Raw genomic sequence first — 19,087 nt, 5'->3', positions numbered from 1 at the left:
AATAGAAATCTAAGTTCTATTTGATGTCTGTTAAGTGGACTTATGAGGCAATCAAATCTCCTGACATAAACACCACTAATTGGCATATGGACTTGTGGTTTCCCCTTCACACCGATTCAAAAAGCAGGTTGCCCAGGAAACTGCAGCCCAAAAAGATGTACAATCTTAACCCTCCAGTTGGGTTAGCCGCATACTTTTATTTCGGTGGATGAAGCCGTGGGTGATGCAGACCCAAACCTAGATAATTACATAATCAGGAACGTTAAAAAAAGCGGTCATTGTCAGTCAGCCAACGGGCAAACGGGTGAAGTGACATTTTGTGGTTGAGCAATTTCGTATTTTTCGGCGAGGGAGGTGGCTGCGCCTGGCAACGAACGCATAATTTATAATTGTCAAGGGAATGTCCGCCGAACGAGCTCGGGCCTGGGACCCTGCCAGTGCTGATTTATGGAATTTAATAAATTTCCACAGATTTTAATCGCTTGTAATTATACGAAAAAGAAGCACTGCCACAACAAAAACAAGAGCAGCGAGCAAAAAAAAAGATATTGTACAAATTTCAATTAAAATTAAGAACGAAATCGGGGACAGGTGAAGTCGCAGCTTTCTCTTATTTGATTGGTTTTTTTCAGCATTCAATTCGTGTGTGTTTCTGGATGCCCATTTCCAATTCAATTTCCCAGCCAAACAGTTCCTTTTATTTTTATTTCATTATGCTTATATATAGAGCGAGTTACAACTGCAAAGAAAATAATAGTAATCGCCTAAAAAAATTAACACAAACGTTGCTAAAAATGTCTACAAATATTGTTACAATATATGTGGGAAAAATTTCATTTGACGGTATTTTTTATGATTAATTTTTGTTAAGTTAAACAATATGGTAGGAGATGCGGAAAGTATAAAAATCTGCCATCACTTTCATAGTTACTACTTCTTAATGGTTAATGGTTTTTTGTAAGCTATTTTTGTGTCCTCTACTGTAAGCACATATTTATCCTGGACTCTGAGGTCGCCTCTTGGTATTTGTTATTGTATAGTATTATAGAGCCTCTCATATCCTTACCAATGGCAGTCGCAGATTGATTTTTCCCTTCACTCCGCTGGTCTGCGATCCGTATTTTCGTATTTCCTTGGAGACAAACTGGCCCACCCACAGGACTCGAGTTTTTATCCAACTTCAAAGGACTTTCGGCCGCTGCTGAGCCTCAAGTGTCCTTGCAGTTTGTCCTGCGCCGGCTTATGCGACATTTCTTTCTATTTTTTTTTTCATTTATGTAGCGTTTCTCGGGCTTCGGCTCTCTGATTTCATTTTTTGTTTTCTTCTCCAAAAGGGGCTCAGTGGGCCTCAATTTGATGGCCCAAAAATGATGAAGAATAAGCCCTCAAGAGGTGTGGCAGAGTCGGCACTTTTGCGGCTGCCACATGTTAAATTGGGATGAGGAAGCTGGCAAGTGAAATAGTATGGTTTAATTTTACATCCCTCTGAATAAACCTGGCACTAAATGAAAAATAAATAAATACTCGTAATTGAGCAATGCTTTTCAAAATGCTTAAAATAATCTATTCAGCATCATGTTACCTTTGAGTTTTAAATTCTAATAAACGCTCTTGCCTCTTCACATTTCCTTTTCGACATTTGTATTGCCAACATCATTTTTTAAAAGTTCAAAATTTTTAGTTCAAAAATTCCGCTGAGAGACAATCGTGATTTAAGTTCTAGGGACTATCCATCGAAAGTGCTACAAAACTGAACCATGACGGACGATTTTAATTCTATGAGCGCAGGCAATGTTGTCTTCTTCACCGTGGTAGTATTCACAATGTGTGTACTTTTCGCAGTGCCACAATGGATGATGTTATGCCTATTTGCGGATAACCATTTGTGGTACACGTTGGCCTGCATACTCATTGGATTCTTATTACTCACCTGCATCCACCTCGTCGAATTTCTGAAGTACAAAAGGCCCTACAACTACATAGCGATCTTCATCTGCTATGAGTTCTTAACTCTCGGCACGGGCAGCTTCCTAATGGAATGGGATTTGATCTCGACGATTATCGTCATTGTTTTGGCTCTCTTATACCAGATAGCGGTGCTATTCTTCTGTTTCCTGCTCATCTATTGCAAATACACGGGGAATCCCTTCAAGCTGGCTGTTGTGGGCGGCATGGGATTCGTTTTGGCCTACATTATTAACATGGTGGACATTCTCAAGCTATTTTACTATTGGTACGATTTGGCTGTTATCGTCTTTTTGGTCAGCGTTACTATAATGATGATCGCCCACGTGCTGATCACCCACATGAACTTCGAATCTCTGGTCAAGGACGACATTCTGCTGGTCGCCATCGTTATGTACATAACCTATTTGCTGTTGGTGATCGGCGCCCGAGTGTCCGCCTATTGCCTGATTGAAAACATCGCGTTTCACAGGGATCACAACAGTGGTGGGGCCGAGGAGGCAAACAAATCTATTATGATAAAGACGACATAACATGTTTTTTATTGACTTTGATTGACAATTATTAAATGAAATAGGGCTCACAGGTTGAGCTTGTGTTGTCACTGTCAAATATTATCCTCTTTTTATTTAAGTATTAACTTTTAAAGTTTATAGAAATGGTAAGAAAATGCTTATCTACACACTAATTAGTTAATGGATGTAAAAATATCTTATTCCTGGTACTTTAAATGGGTTAAGTATTTTTCACAATCTTGACGTGTTGGCATCCATAATATAGCTGTCCATATGTCACATATGTGATTCACTATCCGATCTCGGCTGATGTGTAACCTCAATCACGTTCCCGTTTCAGGCTACGTGACTTGAGCGTTAATCTGAAAAATCAATCACCTTGTAGATGTACATCTATTGATCTTAAAATATTTATTATTAATTATTATTATTATCAGCGGTAAAATTCAACAGTATAAAGCAGGCGTTTTGTTTAAATTTTTTATTCAGAATTTAAAAATATTATTTTAAATGTCAATTTAGCTATATGACCAGTATCTTATGAATCTTAAAAAAAAAAAAAAGAAAAAAAATTAAATAGTGCATATTGGTTACTTTGGTCCACCATACATTAAACTAGAAAAGTATTTGGCAATTGGAATCCCCAATCAGTGTGGTGGGTGCAAGCGAGACAGACGATAGGGGGTGGGCGCATGAAAGAGATGGGGATACAGAGGAAGCGATGCCGGCAATTGAAATTGTCGTCATTTCAGTTGTTATTGCTCGGTTTTTCTGGCTCGCAGCGGATGCAATTCCTACAAAATGATAATTTATGATAATGATGCTTCCGTTATGGGGCGCACAAAACTGGACACAGGACGCAGGACACAGGACATTGGACATTGGATTGTGTGCGCCGTGCTGCATAAAAATCAGCCAGTGAGATATGGCGAAAAATTTGCCAGCTTCATTCATTTTACGGGTCGGGCCTCGCATATTTATTGATAATTTCCGTGAATTTTGCAGCAGTCAAGCGAAAGCGGAAGTTATGCCATTTGCTGCACGCCCGCCCAAAAAGGACAATAGTGTTGTTGCCCCATCGAAGTGGAGGTGGAGGTGGAAAGGGGGGCGGGAGTCATCCAAAGTGGGCGTGCCAGTGGGTTAGACTGGCGGAAGTGGGTGGGGTGAGTTTTGTGCGAGTCGAAAATCAAAGTGCCTATCGATTGCGTTGCTTATTCGCCTTGCTCATTGTCTCTCATCCAAGGCGCCAAAGCAAGGCGTAACTCCCCTAATATACGTAACCCACTCCCCCTAATAACCCACTCCCCTTGGATTGTTTTGACTGGCCGTCGGAGTATTTATGGGTTACGCTCGAACAACAATGGCAACAACAATGACAGTCGGCTAGTCCATTGTCTGCGATTATCAATAAGCATTAGCCAAACAATAGGATGCTCAGTGTCAGCGGCTCCCTCTGTATTCGGTGAGCATTCAAATGACCTTGAAAATTAGTTCCTGCATAAATCTCCCCAGTCCCCCAAAAACCACTCCCCACTAACCAACCAATCACCACTCCCTTGTCCATAATAAGTTCTTAATTATTGTTTATATTTTATCGCCGATTGCATATTAATTGCGGGGCGTATGACAAAAATTCCATTTTAATTTGCAATTACAAACATATGGCTGGTCGGTCCGAGGCACTGGCAATATGCTCGAAATCAGCACATGGCTGATGCACTGCATCCGCTTTTGGTCAGCGGCAGGAAGATCCATTAAGGCCATATAATATTCAGTGGAGCGAAGCGCGCATTATAATGAGTTGAAAATTGTTTACCAGCACATTTAACTTACTATTAATAAAATGTTTATCAAGGGTTTTAATTAAATAACAAATAACTTGAAAAACCTTAAAATATCTGTACATATTAATATACTTTATTATATTTTTTAAAATGGTACCTATACCAACTTTTGAAAATTGGCTTTATCATCAGACTTTTTTTTTACCAACTACCCAACTACCAAGTTTTGGCAATCAAAATCTGGAATGCTTGTTCAACTGCATTGAGCAGCGCTACTCATTTGCAAGAATTTAAAGTGCACTTGCCAGTTGCATATGAATATGGAAATAGTTTTCCTTATCTTTCCCGACTCTGAGGCTGACTTTAGCAAAATACGGCGAATGCGGTGGCAAATGGAGCCAAAGTTATGGACGAACCGAAGTCTGCCACTTCCTCGATTTGCCCAACTCCAGAGCAGAGAGAAAAACTTTCGCTGGGATAATGCGAGTCCCACAGTGAGCGAAGTGTTTGGCATAAAGTTATGCGCCAGCCAAACAACAATAAAATAATATAATTTTTTTGTTTGCCAACTATCAATTGGGTGGGTCGGTGCGAGGACTGGGTGGCATGAAATCGTGTTGAAGTCGAATCCTGGCTGCTCCATTATTATTTTCTCCTATTTTTTTTTTCGGCAGTTCGCGACTCGTTCGACGCTGGGCCATAAACTTTTCAAGGAATATCGAAAGTTTTCTCGCATCGCGCTCGGCTCGGCAAAAAGCTTCGAGCTGCGCGAGAGACACACAAAGGCTACAAAACTTATAACGAGAAAACTTTGCCACTTGGCAAATGCGCGATAAAGAAACAAACGGAACAGAACCGAGCAAAATAGAGCCGGGCTTCGAGGAGAGTCGAGTCGAGTCGAGATGAGCAGCCAAACTAGGAGCGAAGAAGATGCCGGCGAGTTGATACCAATGGCACTGCTAACTTGGCCAACAGCGAACTGGGAGGAGTTTTAATTTCGTTGGTTTCGAATTGGGGGTTATCTAATTATGGAGGTTTTTGAGATCGTAATAATTTGTGGAATTGGATGTGTCAATCCTGAACTAAAAGCTTCAAAATTTTTTTACTTATTACCTTTGAAAAGGAAATTATCTAATTGTATACAATTGCCTTTCCAGATAAGTGAATTATTAATTTTTGTATAATATTATTTATTATTTATTTATTATTATTTTGTGAAGTTTTAATTTTGCCTAATCCACATATAGGTAAATCTTTTTACTGAATTAGATTGTGTTTTATTAAACCATCAACAAGCTCTACTTGAATATGCCAGATGAAAAACATAATACAGGGTATTCTGGAGCAGCGATTGGGCAAAAACTTGCTCAACCTCAACCCACCGAGCCGCCGGCTGGCTAAATATAAAACTTCGGCACAAGCTGAATTTTTCGCTGACAATGGAAAAGCGGAGGAAAAACTCAAGAAAACTCATTCGCGCGTTTTAACTAACTAGCAGAATGAGCCGCCAGTTGGCAGAGCGAGTCGCTCTGCAGAAGAAGGAAAAACTGGCAAAAATTATTATTTACGCACGGATGGTGTCATCTAATTACGAATTCATTTTCGTTTTCTATGCCGGCGCACCCACAACAACTGAGCTGCGGCGTCGAGCGAGTCCTCTGACTTTCTTGGGCATCCTTTTGGTCCTTGGCAGGTCTGAGAAATTAACAAAATGCGACCGCCGCACCGACAATGCACCTGCAGTGCTGGGAAGCAGCTTCCCGATCGCCATTCTTTCCATTATGACCAAGCCGTGGCTTTCGTGGGTCGCTTTTAATGCCATATTTTGCTGGAGATTTTTTTTAGCCAGGCCGCCACGATAAAAAGTTTGCTGCACGCAGCATTTTCAGCATTTTGCATTCTGCATTTTTGCGGCCAAGTTGCATTTTAGACCAGACCGGGGACTCGACCAAAGGAAATTTCATGCTCTTTGAAAACTTGTTAAAGTATGATAACCACAATGCAGGCCACACCACTCGCCCTCCTCCATCAACATGCGTTTTTCCCTCCCGCGAGTTCTCAGTCAAAGAATCGCCGCAAATAATAATAAGCAAGTTGAATTCCACAGCGCGGGACTCGTTAACTCGGCTCCGAAAGTTAAGAAATGCATAAAATTTGTTAACAAGCTAAAAAAAATGAATGGGAGGAAAGAATAATGCCTTGTTCATACTTATCCGAGGGTGGCCAGCACCTTCAACAAGGCAGCCATTTTCTTAGCGGAAATAGTTAACAAGCGCGAAATTTCCTTTCTTATACCCTTGCCAAAAGGACATCGTTTTTAAAGGCAGTTCTTCCTTGCCAAAATAAGTTGTATTTATTATGTATCAGAATTTTACTGCAATAGGTTTACTTTTATAACACCAAACAATTATATTCAAGAAACTATTTAACTCTGCAAAAATTAATATTGTACCCAAGCATAGTTACAAAATTATTTATCTCTTAAAAGTGGAAGGGCATTCTTTATTTGCTTTAAGCCTCTAATATTTTCCATCTATTCGAGAATTATAGTGGGCTTGCTTTTGGAGGGAATAGGCTTTGTTTGCCCTAAACATCAAGCATTTTGTTAGACTACCAAAGTTCTGTAAAAGTTTCCCTAATGAGATTTCAAAAAAACCAAAGGCAAAAGGTTTTACTTGTTATAAATGCCAGACCGCAATTGTTATTAGGGAAATAGTTTTTTGCCAAAAATACTGAGGGAGTGGCTTATAACTCTCTTACGACACTAAAAAATATGAACATTTATTTATGGTTTTACTCATTCAAAAATAAAGCAATTAAATAAATATTTTTAAATTGCATTTCAATTGGTTTTGCCTTTTTTCGCTCTGCTCGCACATTTTGCGGTTTCAGTATTTTTCCTGCCACTTATTTGACCGCTAATTACATTTTAATGTAAATTAATGAATCTGCGCACTTAACTTGGCCGCATTGGCCTCCCCACCTCCCTCACCATCACTTATTGAGGTTGACTTTGAGGTTGGGCCTGTCAACTTGTCTGGTCGCCATCCTCCAAGATAAATTTTGACTCATTGGGTTTCGCGGAACAACAACACCAACCAGAACTTGGCTCATTAGCGGGTCGTGTTGAAAGCCTGAAATTGGATATTTCTTCATTTCTTTTTTTTTCGCTGAACATTTTGATAAATGATTGAAATAAATGATGTTGGATTTTTGGTACTGCCAAATTAACAGAAATTCGAGAGGGCTAAGCAACATTTTTGTGTATTTTATTATGGACGGTGGCCCAGCAGGTAGAGCGCTGGCCTCCGGTTCGGAAGGCCCGGGTTCAAGTCGAGCCCCAGGCTCCCCGAGAAAAAGAAACGGTCTCTTTTTCCAAATCTCCACCACTTCTATGCTCTATCGCTCACTTAACATTAGTAACAAATTTCGGCTCCCCGGACCCGCACACCCCCTCGTCCACGTTACTATGGACCCAACAATAAAACTTTCGTCACTCCTAGATGGCGCCAGGTGGCATCCCCACCGCTAGGATAAGTCGCTACTGGCTTATCACCGGTACGATCGAAAATCATTGATAACGAATCCTCTACAAGAAATTGTAGAGGCTCTAAGCTCCCGGGGTGGAGTAACAGAATGTAAATTTTTTTTTTTTAAAATGATTTTTACATCCAAAATCTTTTAGTATTAAAATTAAATCAAATCTATTTGAACTTGCAAATTACTGGTTTATATTTCGAATCCAATTTTCCTCATAATTAAAATTGTACTCTTTTGCTATTACAATACTAATAAATTATTTTTATTATGTAATATTTTGCAATGGCGATATGAAAATTAGCTGCACGTGTTTACACTCTCCAGTTTCTGCGCACTTCCAGCTCTTTAAACATCGCACCCACTCAGCTAATTTTGCAACACGTTTTGATAAGCCGGCAGCATCTTTCTTTCCCCATTTTGTTGCCATATTAAAAATATTGTTCGCTCCGCCTTCCCCCATCAAGTATACGTATATATGTATGCATGCATTTAGCTGCTGCCATTATGAAAATGCGACGCCTGCTTTGTGATTTTCCTCACATGTGTGAAATTGCATGTAGGTGCTAGAACATTGGCGTTTACCTGTGGGTGGGGAAAACTGAAGGTGGGGATGCATTAGAGACATAATAATTAAACGCGGCATGTGCTCGTCATCATCGCCATCAGCGGCATCATTATCATCAACATTTTTTTGCGATTATAATAAGCCGTTCGTGTTGTTGTAGGTTTTTTTCTCGCCTGCTGTTGTTGTTGTTTTTGTTGCTGCCATCCTCGCGCCAATTAGGGAAATTGTGTGCTATTTCCAATTTGAACATTTCTGCTCATCCCGCCGCGGTTCTGGTTTGCTTCTGCCGTCTGCCTTAAGTGCCTGGCAAGGAAGCCGCCAGCAAACCGACCAGGATGCAAAAATATCCGAAAGGATATCCAGACATTAAGCATCCTAAATTTTGAATACTCTTTGTTGTACTTACAATGCAAATATAGTCAATAAATACTTATTTTTTATATGTTATTTAAAATTTTTAAAAGATAATCAGATTTGTATATATCATGTATCTATAGATCAAAAATTAAATAAAGGAATATAATTAATTTTAGGAAACAGGAAGAAATTCATTTATGAATTGCATATACTCCATAAAAACGGCTAAACAGACACAAAACAAAGGAAAATCTACGATTTATTTGACGTTAAACTTCCGCGATGTGTTTTCTTTGTGTGCGTTTGGCTTGTTGGGGAGATGTCCATTAGACAAAATGGAGCAGGCTATTTTTGATTTAATGAGCCATGGTCTAATGGGTTTTGGTGTGTTTCAAACTGTAATTAAACACTCACCTCCAAAAAATAATGAAACATAAGCTTACTTCTTTCAAGATATCTAAAGTGCTTCGGAGTTTGGAAATACTTATCACACTTTGAAGTGCATAACGTGAGCTGATTTTAATTCTGGAAAAATATTAAAACCCTCAAATCATCAGTAAACTCGGAAACAGCAAACTGGAATCCAAATCTCTGACCAATTTCAGGGGGTGCAAACTGAGAGGGCGGCCGAAAAAAAGCCAAGTGAAATAAAATAAACAAACAAATGCCTCATTACATGCGAAATTAAATTTAAATGTTTGCTTAATGCGATTCCAGAGTTGCCTGTGGTGCTCCGGAGTCCGGACCACCGGGCTCTGAAATCCAGATGGAAAGGGGCGGAAAAGGTATACGGAACTAAACAAACCCAAGCACCAGGGCCATCAAATTTAATTTCATTTTGAAGCCCTGGGCTAACCAAGGATGATGACGATGGTGACGGGTCGCCGACGCATGCTTAGAAAAATATTTCTGGTATTTTTCCTTCTCCATTTTTCCCCATTTCGGTTGTTGTTTTCCTTCTCCGCTTCTTTTTTTTTTTTTTTTTTTTTGCTGTTTTTGGGTTCTTTACTGAGTGGAGAAATTAGAATTTTTGCGTGTGTCTGCGGTCGTCGCATTTGGACGCCGACGGATGCCGCCATCGCCTCCGGCCGCATTTCCTGACACCCCGCCCCTCTCCCCGGATAGCAGCCAGAATTTAATATATTTATGCAGGGTAAGCCCAAGGATGTGCCGGTTATACACGGATTTTATCAGACAAGTCACTTTCGATCCCCAACAAATGAAATGGAACAATATAGATAGACTTAAAAAATATTGGCAAAATTGTATATATTTTTATAAAATGTTTATATTAGTTCTTTGATACTTTTTACAATGTTTATATGACATAGATTAAATTAACAGATCACAGCATTCTAGTTTAGGATAACTTTTATTGGGCTTCTTTAAAAATGTAAGATTTCAATATGAAACTATAAAAAAATAAGCAAATTTCAAGTTTTACATATTAGGTAAATGTTTACTTCCTTCTGTACCTTTTTTGTTTTTCTAATGGGTATCCATTCGTCGAGCTGGTTGCTCATTATCTCTAAATAGGGCCAGAATCTGGCAGAGACAAAGTCATAATAATTTCAATATTTTTGTTGTCGCTGATGTGCCTGTCAGCGGCAAACTGTCAACACAGGGCGTTTATTTGACAGCCGTTGGGGATTAGAGGGGTTCGCCGGGAGACTGATGGGGCGGATGGTCTGGGTGGTTTTTGTTTTTGGTTTTTTTGGGCGGCACGCTCAATTAAAATATATAATTTTTGCGAAACAGGACGGGAATAAAATAAGAGTAAAATCAACGGAAACCGGGAGCGAGATCCTTGTTGGGATCTGCATCCCATTGCATTCACATGGCCATAAATTAAAAACTTAATAACGAGCGGCGGGCAGGATTCGAGCCGAAAACCAGGACATGCCCAATACGTGTGTCCTGCTCCTGGCGACGTCCGCAGTCACGTCACAAATTCCCTGTCCCTCTCTATCCCTCCATCCCTCCATCCCGCTCTCTCCCTCTCTCCATCTCTCTCTCTTGCCCAGAGTGTCCTGGACGATGGGATGCGGCTGCGGCAGCAATAAATCGCTAACAGCAAATAAATCAACGCGCATAAATTCCAATGTTCGGCGAGGATGCCTGCCCCGACTTTATTTACGACATTGCGACAAAGACAGTTACGGCAAAATGCTGCCCCCTCCCTCGGGTCCTCTACAAAGCCGCGCCCCTGCCCCTGACCACGCCACTGCCCCCTTTCTCGAGCGGTACGAGGTCAAGCCAATAGGGCAGATGTACTACGTCTTAATGCCTCCTTGAGATGCAAGCTGCGTCGATTAAAGTCATCGAAAGTAATGCAATCCTGGTAAGTTAAAAAGGTAGGGGATCCATATCTTTATATTGCAAACAAATAAACTAGTAGGCTATACTTTAAACTTTACAGGTATCAGAAAGGTTGTTCTTTTGATTGAACAATACTTTATTAAAAAAAAGAAAGAATATATAAACAAAGTTCATTCGGAATTTAAACATGGTAAATATAAAGCAGGTTAACAGTACGCGCTTTTTAATACCCAACGTTTAATAATAAAAGCAATAAAGCTCATGCATAATCATATAATAATACTACTTGGAAATGGTTGGGCTTTATAAATATATAAATCTCTGAACCAATGTATATAAAACAATGCATATATTAAATACACAGCACAATTTGGTATCCGAGTGAAAATAGTCAAATTAACCAAAACTATAAATAGTAAAAGAAATAACTATCTCGAAAGTAACAAAACAAAAACTTTACTCTGGCTCAATGCATTCCCCATTATTATAATTTATCCAATTCCTGTTAAAGTTCCTTTTTTTATTGGGCAATTTAACCATAATTACTAGATAGGTCACATGAGAGGAATTGAACTAACTCCCATGACCAAAAACTGTCGGGCCAAAGTGAATTCGCATTCTGCGAGTGGCAAAGCCAATGAACATGAAAGAGGTTGACCTCAGTGTCGTGGCAATATGTCCTGGAAAAATGTCATCCAGCGCTGTCCGTGGTTAACCGAAGAGGAGTCGCTTGCCAGGGGTTAAAAGGGTTAACCCTGGACTAAAACAAAAAGGAGCGATGAAAAAAACCAACGAAAACGGTTGTTGGCACGACAGTCAACGTCGACAAGGACGAGTATATTTGGCGCATTTAAACAAAAGGATGCCGTGTGCTAGGCAAATAGACAAAGGACATGCCCGGACACATGCGAGGCGCCAAATCAAGCCGTGATTTATGGCCTGGCCAAAGGATTGCCAAGGAGTTGGCATAAAGACTCACACACGAAACCGGAGAAAAAGTGCACAAAACTAGCATTAGCACCCTTGTAAATGTGTAAAACCGCCAGGAAAACACTCCGGCACACAGCGACGGGTCCACCAACAAATCATTGAAATCCGAGTCGGAAAAAAAGGGAATCCCATCCTGGACGGAACGAAAACCAGCATCTATTAGTTGCGCCACTCGGGCCGCCCTGCCCAGAATAAAACCTCTGGCGATAATTTATTTATTTCGGATTATTTATTGCACATACATCATAATTTTCGAGACTCGCTGGCAAATATATTTTATTCCTTAAGCAGGCAGCATGGCCTCCCCGTCTCCAAAGATGCAAGAATTATAACTTTCAACAATGAAGGATGCGCAATAAATTAAAAATTCCAAACTTAAAAACGCAACAATAAATACACGATTCTCATGGAGAGGGGGGAATGAACGGACTCCTGGCAATCGCCAGGAACAGGACATGCAGATGATTTATTTCTCCTCTATGGAAAAAGGAAAATCACGGAAGAGAAGCGAATTTTCTCACCCCGCACTCCTCAAACTCGGGAGAAGTCTCAAAGAAGCGGAAGTATTTATTTCATAATCGTTATGATGTAATGAAGAAAGCGTCGACGTTTCCGAAAGATTCGGCGAGACTTGACTTATTAATCATGTGCTCCAGGAAAAAAAGATCTATATTAATTTAGAAATTTCATTAGATTCCTTATTTTCAATTTTTCCAAAATTAGTTTTTTCTTTGGTTATGAACTCATATCTATGTAATTCGAGTTTCGTAGATCAAAAGGTGGAAATACTCAAAGTGTGAATGATTTAGGAAACTGCGCAAAAAAAAGGACGAGTACAAATAAACCGAAACACATCCTCGACATCAAAATACGTGGCGCATATTAAATTCTTATAAAATCGGCGCTCACCAAGGGATGCTCGTCCTGCGGAGGAACCGCTGGGGGAAGGGCGGGAGTTGGGATATATAGTTAGACTAGGGCGCTATTGTTAAAAGTTTGAGCATTTCATGGTGCGCTATACCTCTGCCTCTACCTCAATGGATTCGAGCTCCCGTCGCGATATTAAAAACTTGTTGCTAATAAAAAGATTCGGATACGCTTGTCGATGTCGCATTTTCATAATGCTGCTGGTGATCATCACAAGCTGCAGTGGCAGATGATGACATCAATGACATTTGTTGCGGTTCAATAAATTCGCAAGCGCTTGGAAACATGCCATATAGAAACACATCGTATACACTTGAAGTAAAATTTTCTTTAAAAAAACATCTTAAGTAAAAAGTTGAACCTTGTTTAGTAAAAATTAGGGTTTAATTGAATTTTTTGAAAAGAAATTTCAGAGAAGTATTCTCCATTAAAAATTACAAAATAATGTAATGTAGCAAGAATTCTTATAAAAATTACCTTATGTTTAAAAATATACAAGACTATATTTTGTTTATTTAAATACCATTAGTAAATCGGAAACATTGGCTATCAAGAATTCTAATCAGCTGAAATACAAATTACAATGGCTTAGCTGCTAAGATAGACTTCCAATATGAAATTTAAGTTATTTAGAGTTCCACATTTTTTTTTTCAGTAAACAAACTCGTATGTGCTTTGTAGACCCTAAGTAGGCTTGAGCCTCACTGCGCATTTAATTGTAGTGGTGCCGGGGTTAGGGAAAATATGGAGCGGGTCGAGTTGAGCATCGCAGTGCCAATTGTCAAAACGAAACGCTTTTCCATTCATTGGCACCGGGGTGTTGTTTAGCTGTCGGATAATCCGATGCATGTTTCCGTTGATTAAAATGACACACACACAACCACTGACTTGCCCACAATTTAACGCTGGGGCCTTGGGTCCAATGGATTCGCTTGTCTATAAGCCGACTGCAGTTCCCTGTATTTGAAGTGCCAAAAAGCACACTCTAGATCGTTCTTTTTGCCGCCGTTGTACTCGTATTATTGAGTTGTCGAGTGAGCGCTTTAGTGCGAGGATTTATGCTCGATGGCGATATTTGTTTAGCCGCTTAGTTTACCATTTGTCCATTGTTTTTTATTTCCACCCGACTCGCTTAGACCAGTTCGAATGTGCCCTGATCCGAGAATTCCCTTTTAACTCAGTTAAAGCTGTTGTTTGGTGGCGCACTCTTTAGAAATTAATAGTTTCGGAAGTCCAGCAAATATTTTATAACGTGATATACTAATTAAGATGTAGTTAATATATTATTACCTCAAATTTAATGGCTAATTCGAGAATGATGTAATTACCAAAAATGGATTTTAAAATACATAACCAAAAAATTTGAGCTGCCAACTTATTATGCTGCCCAACATGAAAATTACTTAATCAAAGTTGGATTATCTGGGCAGCTCAGCGAGTAAACAGGAGGCGAGTGAATGGTGGGTGGATTCTTGTGTGGGTTTCATTTGATTTAAAAGCGCCAACTCGACCGGAAGTCGGCAAAGCAGTGTTTGACAGCCAGCATGGGGTACTTGGCACACATATGCGAGGTCTTACTGTGGCTAAAGCTGCACAGAGAAAATGTATGTAACTAAAAAAATGTTTTGTAATGCTAAAAATTACTATAACTGGTATATGGCGTTGCACAAAAAACTATTATTTTGAATATTTAAGTTTTAATAAGAAAGTGATCTTCATCAAGTCCAGTAACAAAATATAATAATACTAAGGAATCATAGATATTTCCGCTCTGTGTGCCGTTCCAGGATGCAGCAGGAACTAAATTAAATTCCGTGTCTAATGCTCGCCAAGGATTAGTACCAAACAACGCCTCAACTTGGCTCGCCTCATCGCCTAAGACGGGCAATATTAAATAATTTTTCCCATCTCCCATCGTCCCAGGACACAGGACACAGGACTCGTACACACATATGGCATGAATTCAGGGGCTCATTGTTTTGCATCGCTGTGAAGTGAAATGGAGTAGATCCGAGGGTGTAGCTGTGTGCGATGCGGCTGTCCCCACCAGGAGACGGAAGATTAAAGTCTCCCGTGGCGAACTTAATAATAAAAGCCCAGGACCAGAGTTCTCCTGCAATGCGAGTTTGGTGTTGGCACAAAAGTATTTAGTGGGCAGGGGCTCAGCCAAGGGGTATTGGGCGCAAATCTTTTTTCGAGTGCCAGACATTAGCAGCATTAGACCAACAACAACAACAGCCATCCCATACAGATATCATTTCGACTTATATATATATATGTATATATATTGCACAGCCGAAAGCTCCGAACCAAACTGCAAACGAAGGGGAAGTGGAAGCCACGGGTTCACCAAATAACCAAAGGACTTATGCCGACTCAGGCCAGGATTTGAGGTGTTTTTTCTGTGGGTGTGACGCCAATGGGATGATATCTGGCTGGGTGGAAGCCAATGCAGTAAATGTATCTGCATTGTAAGCAGTAAATATGAGAAGCCTGCGGAGCGGCTGATACTGATAATCTCGAATCGACGTTTACAACTCGTAATTATCATTGCGGTTCGTCTATTTGTGCAGCCCCGCCACATCAGAGAGTTTGTAGTGGTACTCAACTAATATAGAAGCATTACCCGATTAAAGGTAGTAAATAGGGTGAATCATTAACCAGTTAAAAAAAAATAGTCCAGTATCAAGGTTTGCGTTGCCAGTTTTAAGAAATCGTTAATAAAAATGGTTTCAGAATGCCATTTGTTCTTTATAAACTAAAAGTTTCTCATATTTCCATCGGTTATATTATTAGGCAACCTCTTTCTTGATGATAAAAGTACGGATCTGCATGGGCTTTAAAGTGATAGTGAATGCTGAAGCATCCTCTGATTTTTCAGCTGACAGAGGTTTGTGTAGGCTAGTGAAATACTCCGGAGTTGAGGAGCTGGAACCCGAACCATCATGATTGAATTTAAGGCGTTTCATATCGCTCAAAGGAAGGTTGCCATCCAAAGTGGTTTCCCGAATCTCCAGACCATCCAAGTCGTCAAAGATTTCTCGAATGTTGAAGCTAACTACAGTGCCCTCCGTTTGATCCAAAAAGTTCTCGAAGCGCAACAAAATCTCATCCTTTGAGTAGGGTTCCAGTGTGAGTAAATGAACCGCCTGTGGGAGGTCATTGAAGTCGGGCAACGATGTAGTAAATTCACTTAAAGTGTTACTAGGCTTGCTGAAGAACTTCCAGAAGGGCAGGTGTATCTCCTTCTCCGCCACTCGCTCGGATGCAGTGGCTCCATCTTCAACAGCGTTTAGAGAGAGGAAAAGCTTTCCGCGGGCGATCAGACCTTTTCCGAACTGCTGTTCATTGATGGCTTCCGCAGCTCCTGAGCCATCGGCGAAAATATGGCGACGATGCAGCATCATTTCCAAACGACCGTTCTCCAAAGAGGCTCCTCCCTGAGAACGATCATTGAGCAGGACCAATCGCTTGTTGTTATCCTGCAGAGCCATCCTGGAGGTGACTGGATAGTAGTTGCCACTCACGGGCTGTTCACTCAGATCGGGACTAAAGTCCTCCCTCTTGTCCTTCTCTCCTCTTGAGCATCTCACGGCCATTTGAGTCGGTGTAGAAAACTCCATTGGAGGAAATTCCACTCTTGAAGATGGTGACAATCTCCTTGCCCAGCTCGTCGTCAATTGGAATTGGACCAACCAGCCATTCGAACTCCACTCGGTTGACGCCTTCGTAGATGCGAATCACTTGCGAAATCCACTCGTTCATCTGCTGGTGGACTTCCTTCACGGAATCTCCTTCGTATACAGTGAAATCAAAAGCGTCTTCCAGAACTTCCAGGTCAGCATCCTGGCGGAAAATGTAGTGGCAGGAACGGGCTGTCTTGTACATTCCAAAGTTCTGGTCAATGTTTTCGGAAACTCCATTCATCTCAACGGTCTTCAAGCGTCCTGTTTTGTTGTCAATTACCAGTTTGATAAGCTAATATGGAGATATAAACTAAAAATAAATTTCTTTTAACATTAAATGAGTTGGTGACTTACCGAATTTTGGACCACAGTCTCTTCATCATCGTAAGGTTCAGCAGCAGTTTTCAGTGAGTGAACCTTCTTAAATCGATTGGGTACCTCCAAGTTGGAATATTCTCCATAGACAGACTGTTTGACTTGAGTTAACAGATCGCTTTCCTCTTTGTCAACCTTCTTGATATAGTAACTTGCAATCTTATTCACAGATGCCTTGAAGACCAACTCATGCTGAGTATCGTTGTTGCGGAACTCCAAAGCCAGAACTTGCCAAGGAACTGGAACCAATTCAGAGGCCACCACATTACCCTTTGCATCGGTCACCTGGTAGATCTCCTCCTTCACAGGCACCCTAACATACTGAGTGGAAGTGTGGGCTAGTGGGTTGTACAAAGTCACTACAAAGTTATCAGTGTTCTCTTTGGTGAAAGCACACTCGCTGATATTCAATCGCAGACAGCTTTCGAACTCTCCATTCGGCTGGTTGGTGAGTAATCGAAGAGCATCGCGGGCTGTATTAGCACCTCCCAAGATGGCATCATACAGCAGTCGATCATAGTCATTGGACACCTCTTGCTTCTCGGTTCCAGTGATGGCATCGTGGTGCTGCATAACACCCATTATTTGGCGTAGATAATCCAGGTCCTTGGTTTGTTCCTCGCCGGAAAGATCGGCAAGCACACTGAGTTGCTTGGCTACTTGCAACATGTGGTTGCCATCGCGCTCAAATCGCTTTTGAGTTGGACGAGAGGTGAAGAAGCCGGTCCAGAAGCTCTTGGCCTCATGAGAGTGGGGCAGGAAGTCCTGGGTCTTGTTTGGCCAGCTTTGCAGGGTCTTGTGCAGCGAATTCAAGTAACATCCCGCGGTTGAATAGAAAATATTGTACTTGGAGCCGCTTGCCTGGCGCTCGTTGACATACCTATAAATAAATCAATAAAAACAATTCATACAAGCTAATCATCATTATCTTACTTGATAAGTTTGTCCATGTTCTTGTAGTTCATGTAGGCATTCTCGTACTGGAAGTCATCGCCCATTGGCACCATAATGTGGTTGGCACGATAATATCCAGCCAATCTGGAGGCATAGTTAAGAAAATCATCCACCCTGGACTTAACGTTATTATCGTAGCTCTTTCCATCAATAATTGGATCATCTTGGCAGAGGGAATCGAAACAGAAGCCAGGAGGTGCCGAGTAGTGATTGTAGAGCATTCCAGTGAAAAAGTCCATCTCCTTGAGGGTTTCGCTGGCATCCCAAATCATTTCGAGGCCCAGATTGTCCACTCGCTTGTTCTTGTCATTCTGATCCATGCGGGCAAAGAACTGTCCATCGAAACCCATTTGGGCAAACATGGAAGCTTGTTCCCTAGAGTGTCCGAAGGCATCGATCTGCCAGCCAACTTTGGGGCGTCCACAAACTCCAAAGTTATCATTCAGAAACCTAAATAATTTAATGGTATAATTTTTATATAAATAAATATATTTTGAGGGTGCTCTTACTTCAAACCAACGGCAAACTGATCAATTACACTTTGGTAGTTCACGGCAGCTTCATCATTCATGCTCCATGCTCCACCGGTGAATTCCAGACGTCCTTCGTTAACCAATTTCTTGACCAGTTGTTTCTTGGTCTCCGACTGATCCTCCCACCATTTGGCAAAGAATCCCGTCTCCACTTGGATAAAGCGACGACGAGAGTCCTTGCTAAGTTCGGCAACCACAGTATCGAATATGTACTGCACACCGGCATGCTGAATGTTATGTTTGTTGCCATAATAATACTGATCAACCGTTTTTAGCCAACCCAAATCGTCATGGGAGTGGGGCACCAAGTGAATATTAATCATATTTGACTTTGTTTCAGGACATGACTGTAAATAGATTGTTTAAATAGTTTTTCTTCCCGAAGTATTCCTTTCATTACTAACCTCATAGCCACAGACAGCTTCTGATTGATGGATTTGTGAGCCAAGCAAGCCCAACAAGATGGCCAAAATCCTTATACTAGCCATTTTCCGAATTCCCAAACCATCGACTGCAGACGAAGAACTAACTATAGGAAATAACATTCCCACTTTTATAAGCTTCTCAATGGGGGGCT

At 40.8% G+C, this 19,087-nt stretch overlaps 2 protein-coding genes across 2 annotated transcripts; one reads left to right on the top strand and one right to left on the bottom strand.

Moving 5' to 3' along the window:
- Positions 1-1,616: 1,616 nt before the first annotated feature.
- Positions 1,617-2,577, top strand: LOC108098715. Its single transcript, XM_017201832.2, has one exon. It carries the CDS (start codon positions 1,758-1,760, stop codon positions 2,496-2,498), a length of 741 nt encoding a protein of 246 aa, XP_017057321.1. The 5' UTR covers positions 1,617-1,757; the 3' UTR covers positions 2,499-2,577.
- A 13,115-nt stretch (positions 2,578-15,692) lies between these two features.
- LOC108098717 (lysosomal alpha-mannosidase) lies at positions 15,693-18,998 on the bottom strand. The gene is given in 6 exon segments (XM_017201835.2): positions 15,693-16,537; positions 16,539-16,940; positions 17,003-17,903; positions 17,957-18,427; positions 18,487-18,857; positions 18,915-18,998. Coding segments are annotated over 6 exon segments (3,012 nt in total). The 3' UTR covers positions 15,693-15,754.
- Between the last annotated feature and the right edge of the window lie 89 nt (positions 18,999-19,087).

The sequence above is a fragment of the Drosophila ficusphila genome, unplaced genomic scaffold, assembly GCF_018152265.1.
Source record: "Drosophila ficusphila isolate 14025-0441.05 unplaced genomic scaffold, ASM1815226v1 contig_787, whole genome shotgun sequence".
Taxonomy (NCBI): Eukaryota; Metazoa; Arthropoda; class Insecta; order Diptera; family Drosophilidae; genus Drosophila; species Drosophila ficusphila.
The sequence above is the reverse complement of the archived record's forward strand: the minus strand, read 5'-3'. Positions and strand labels throughout refer to the sequence as shown.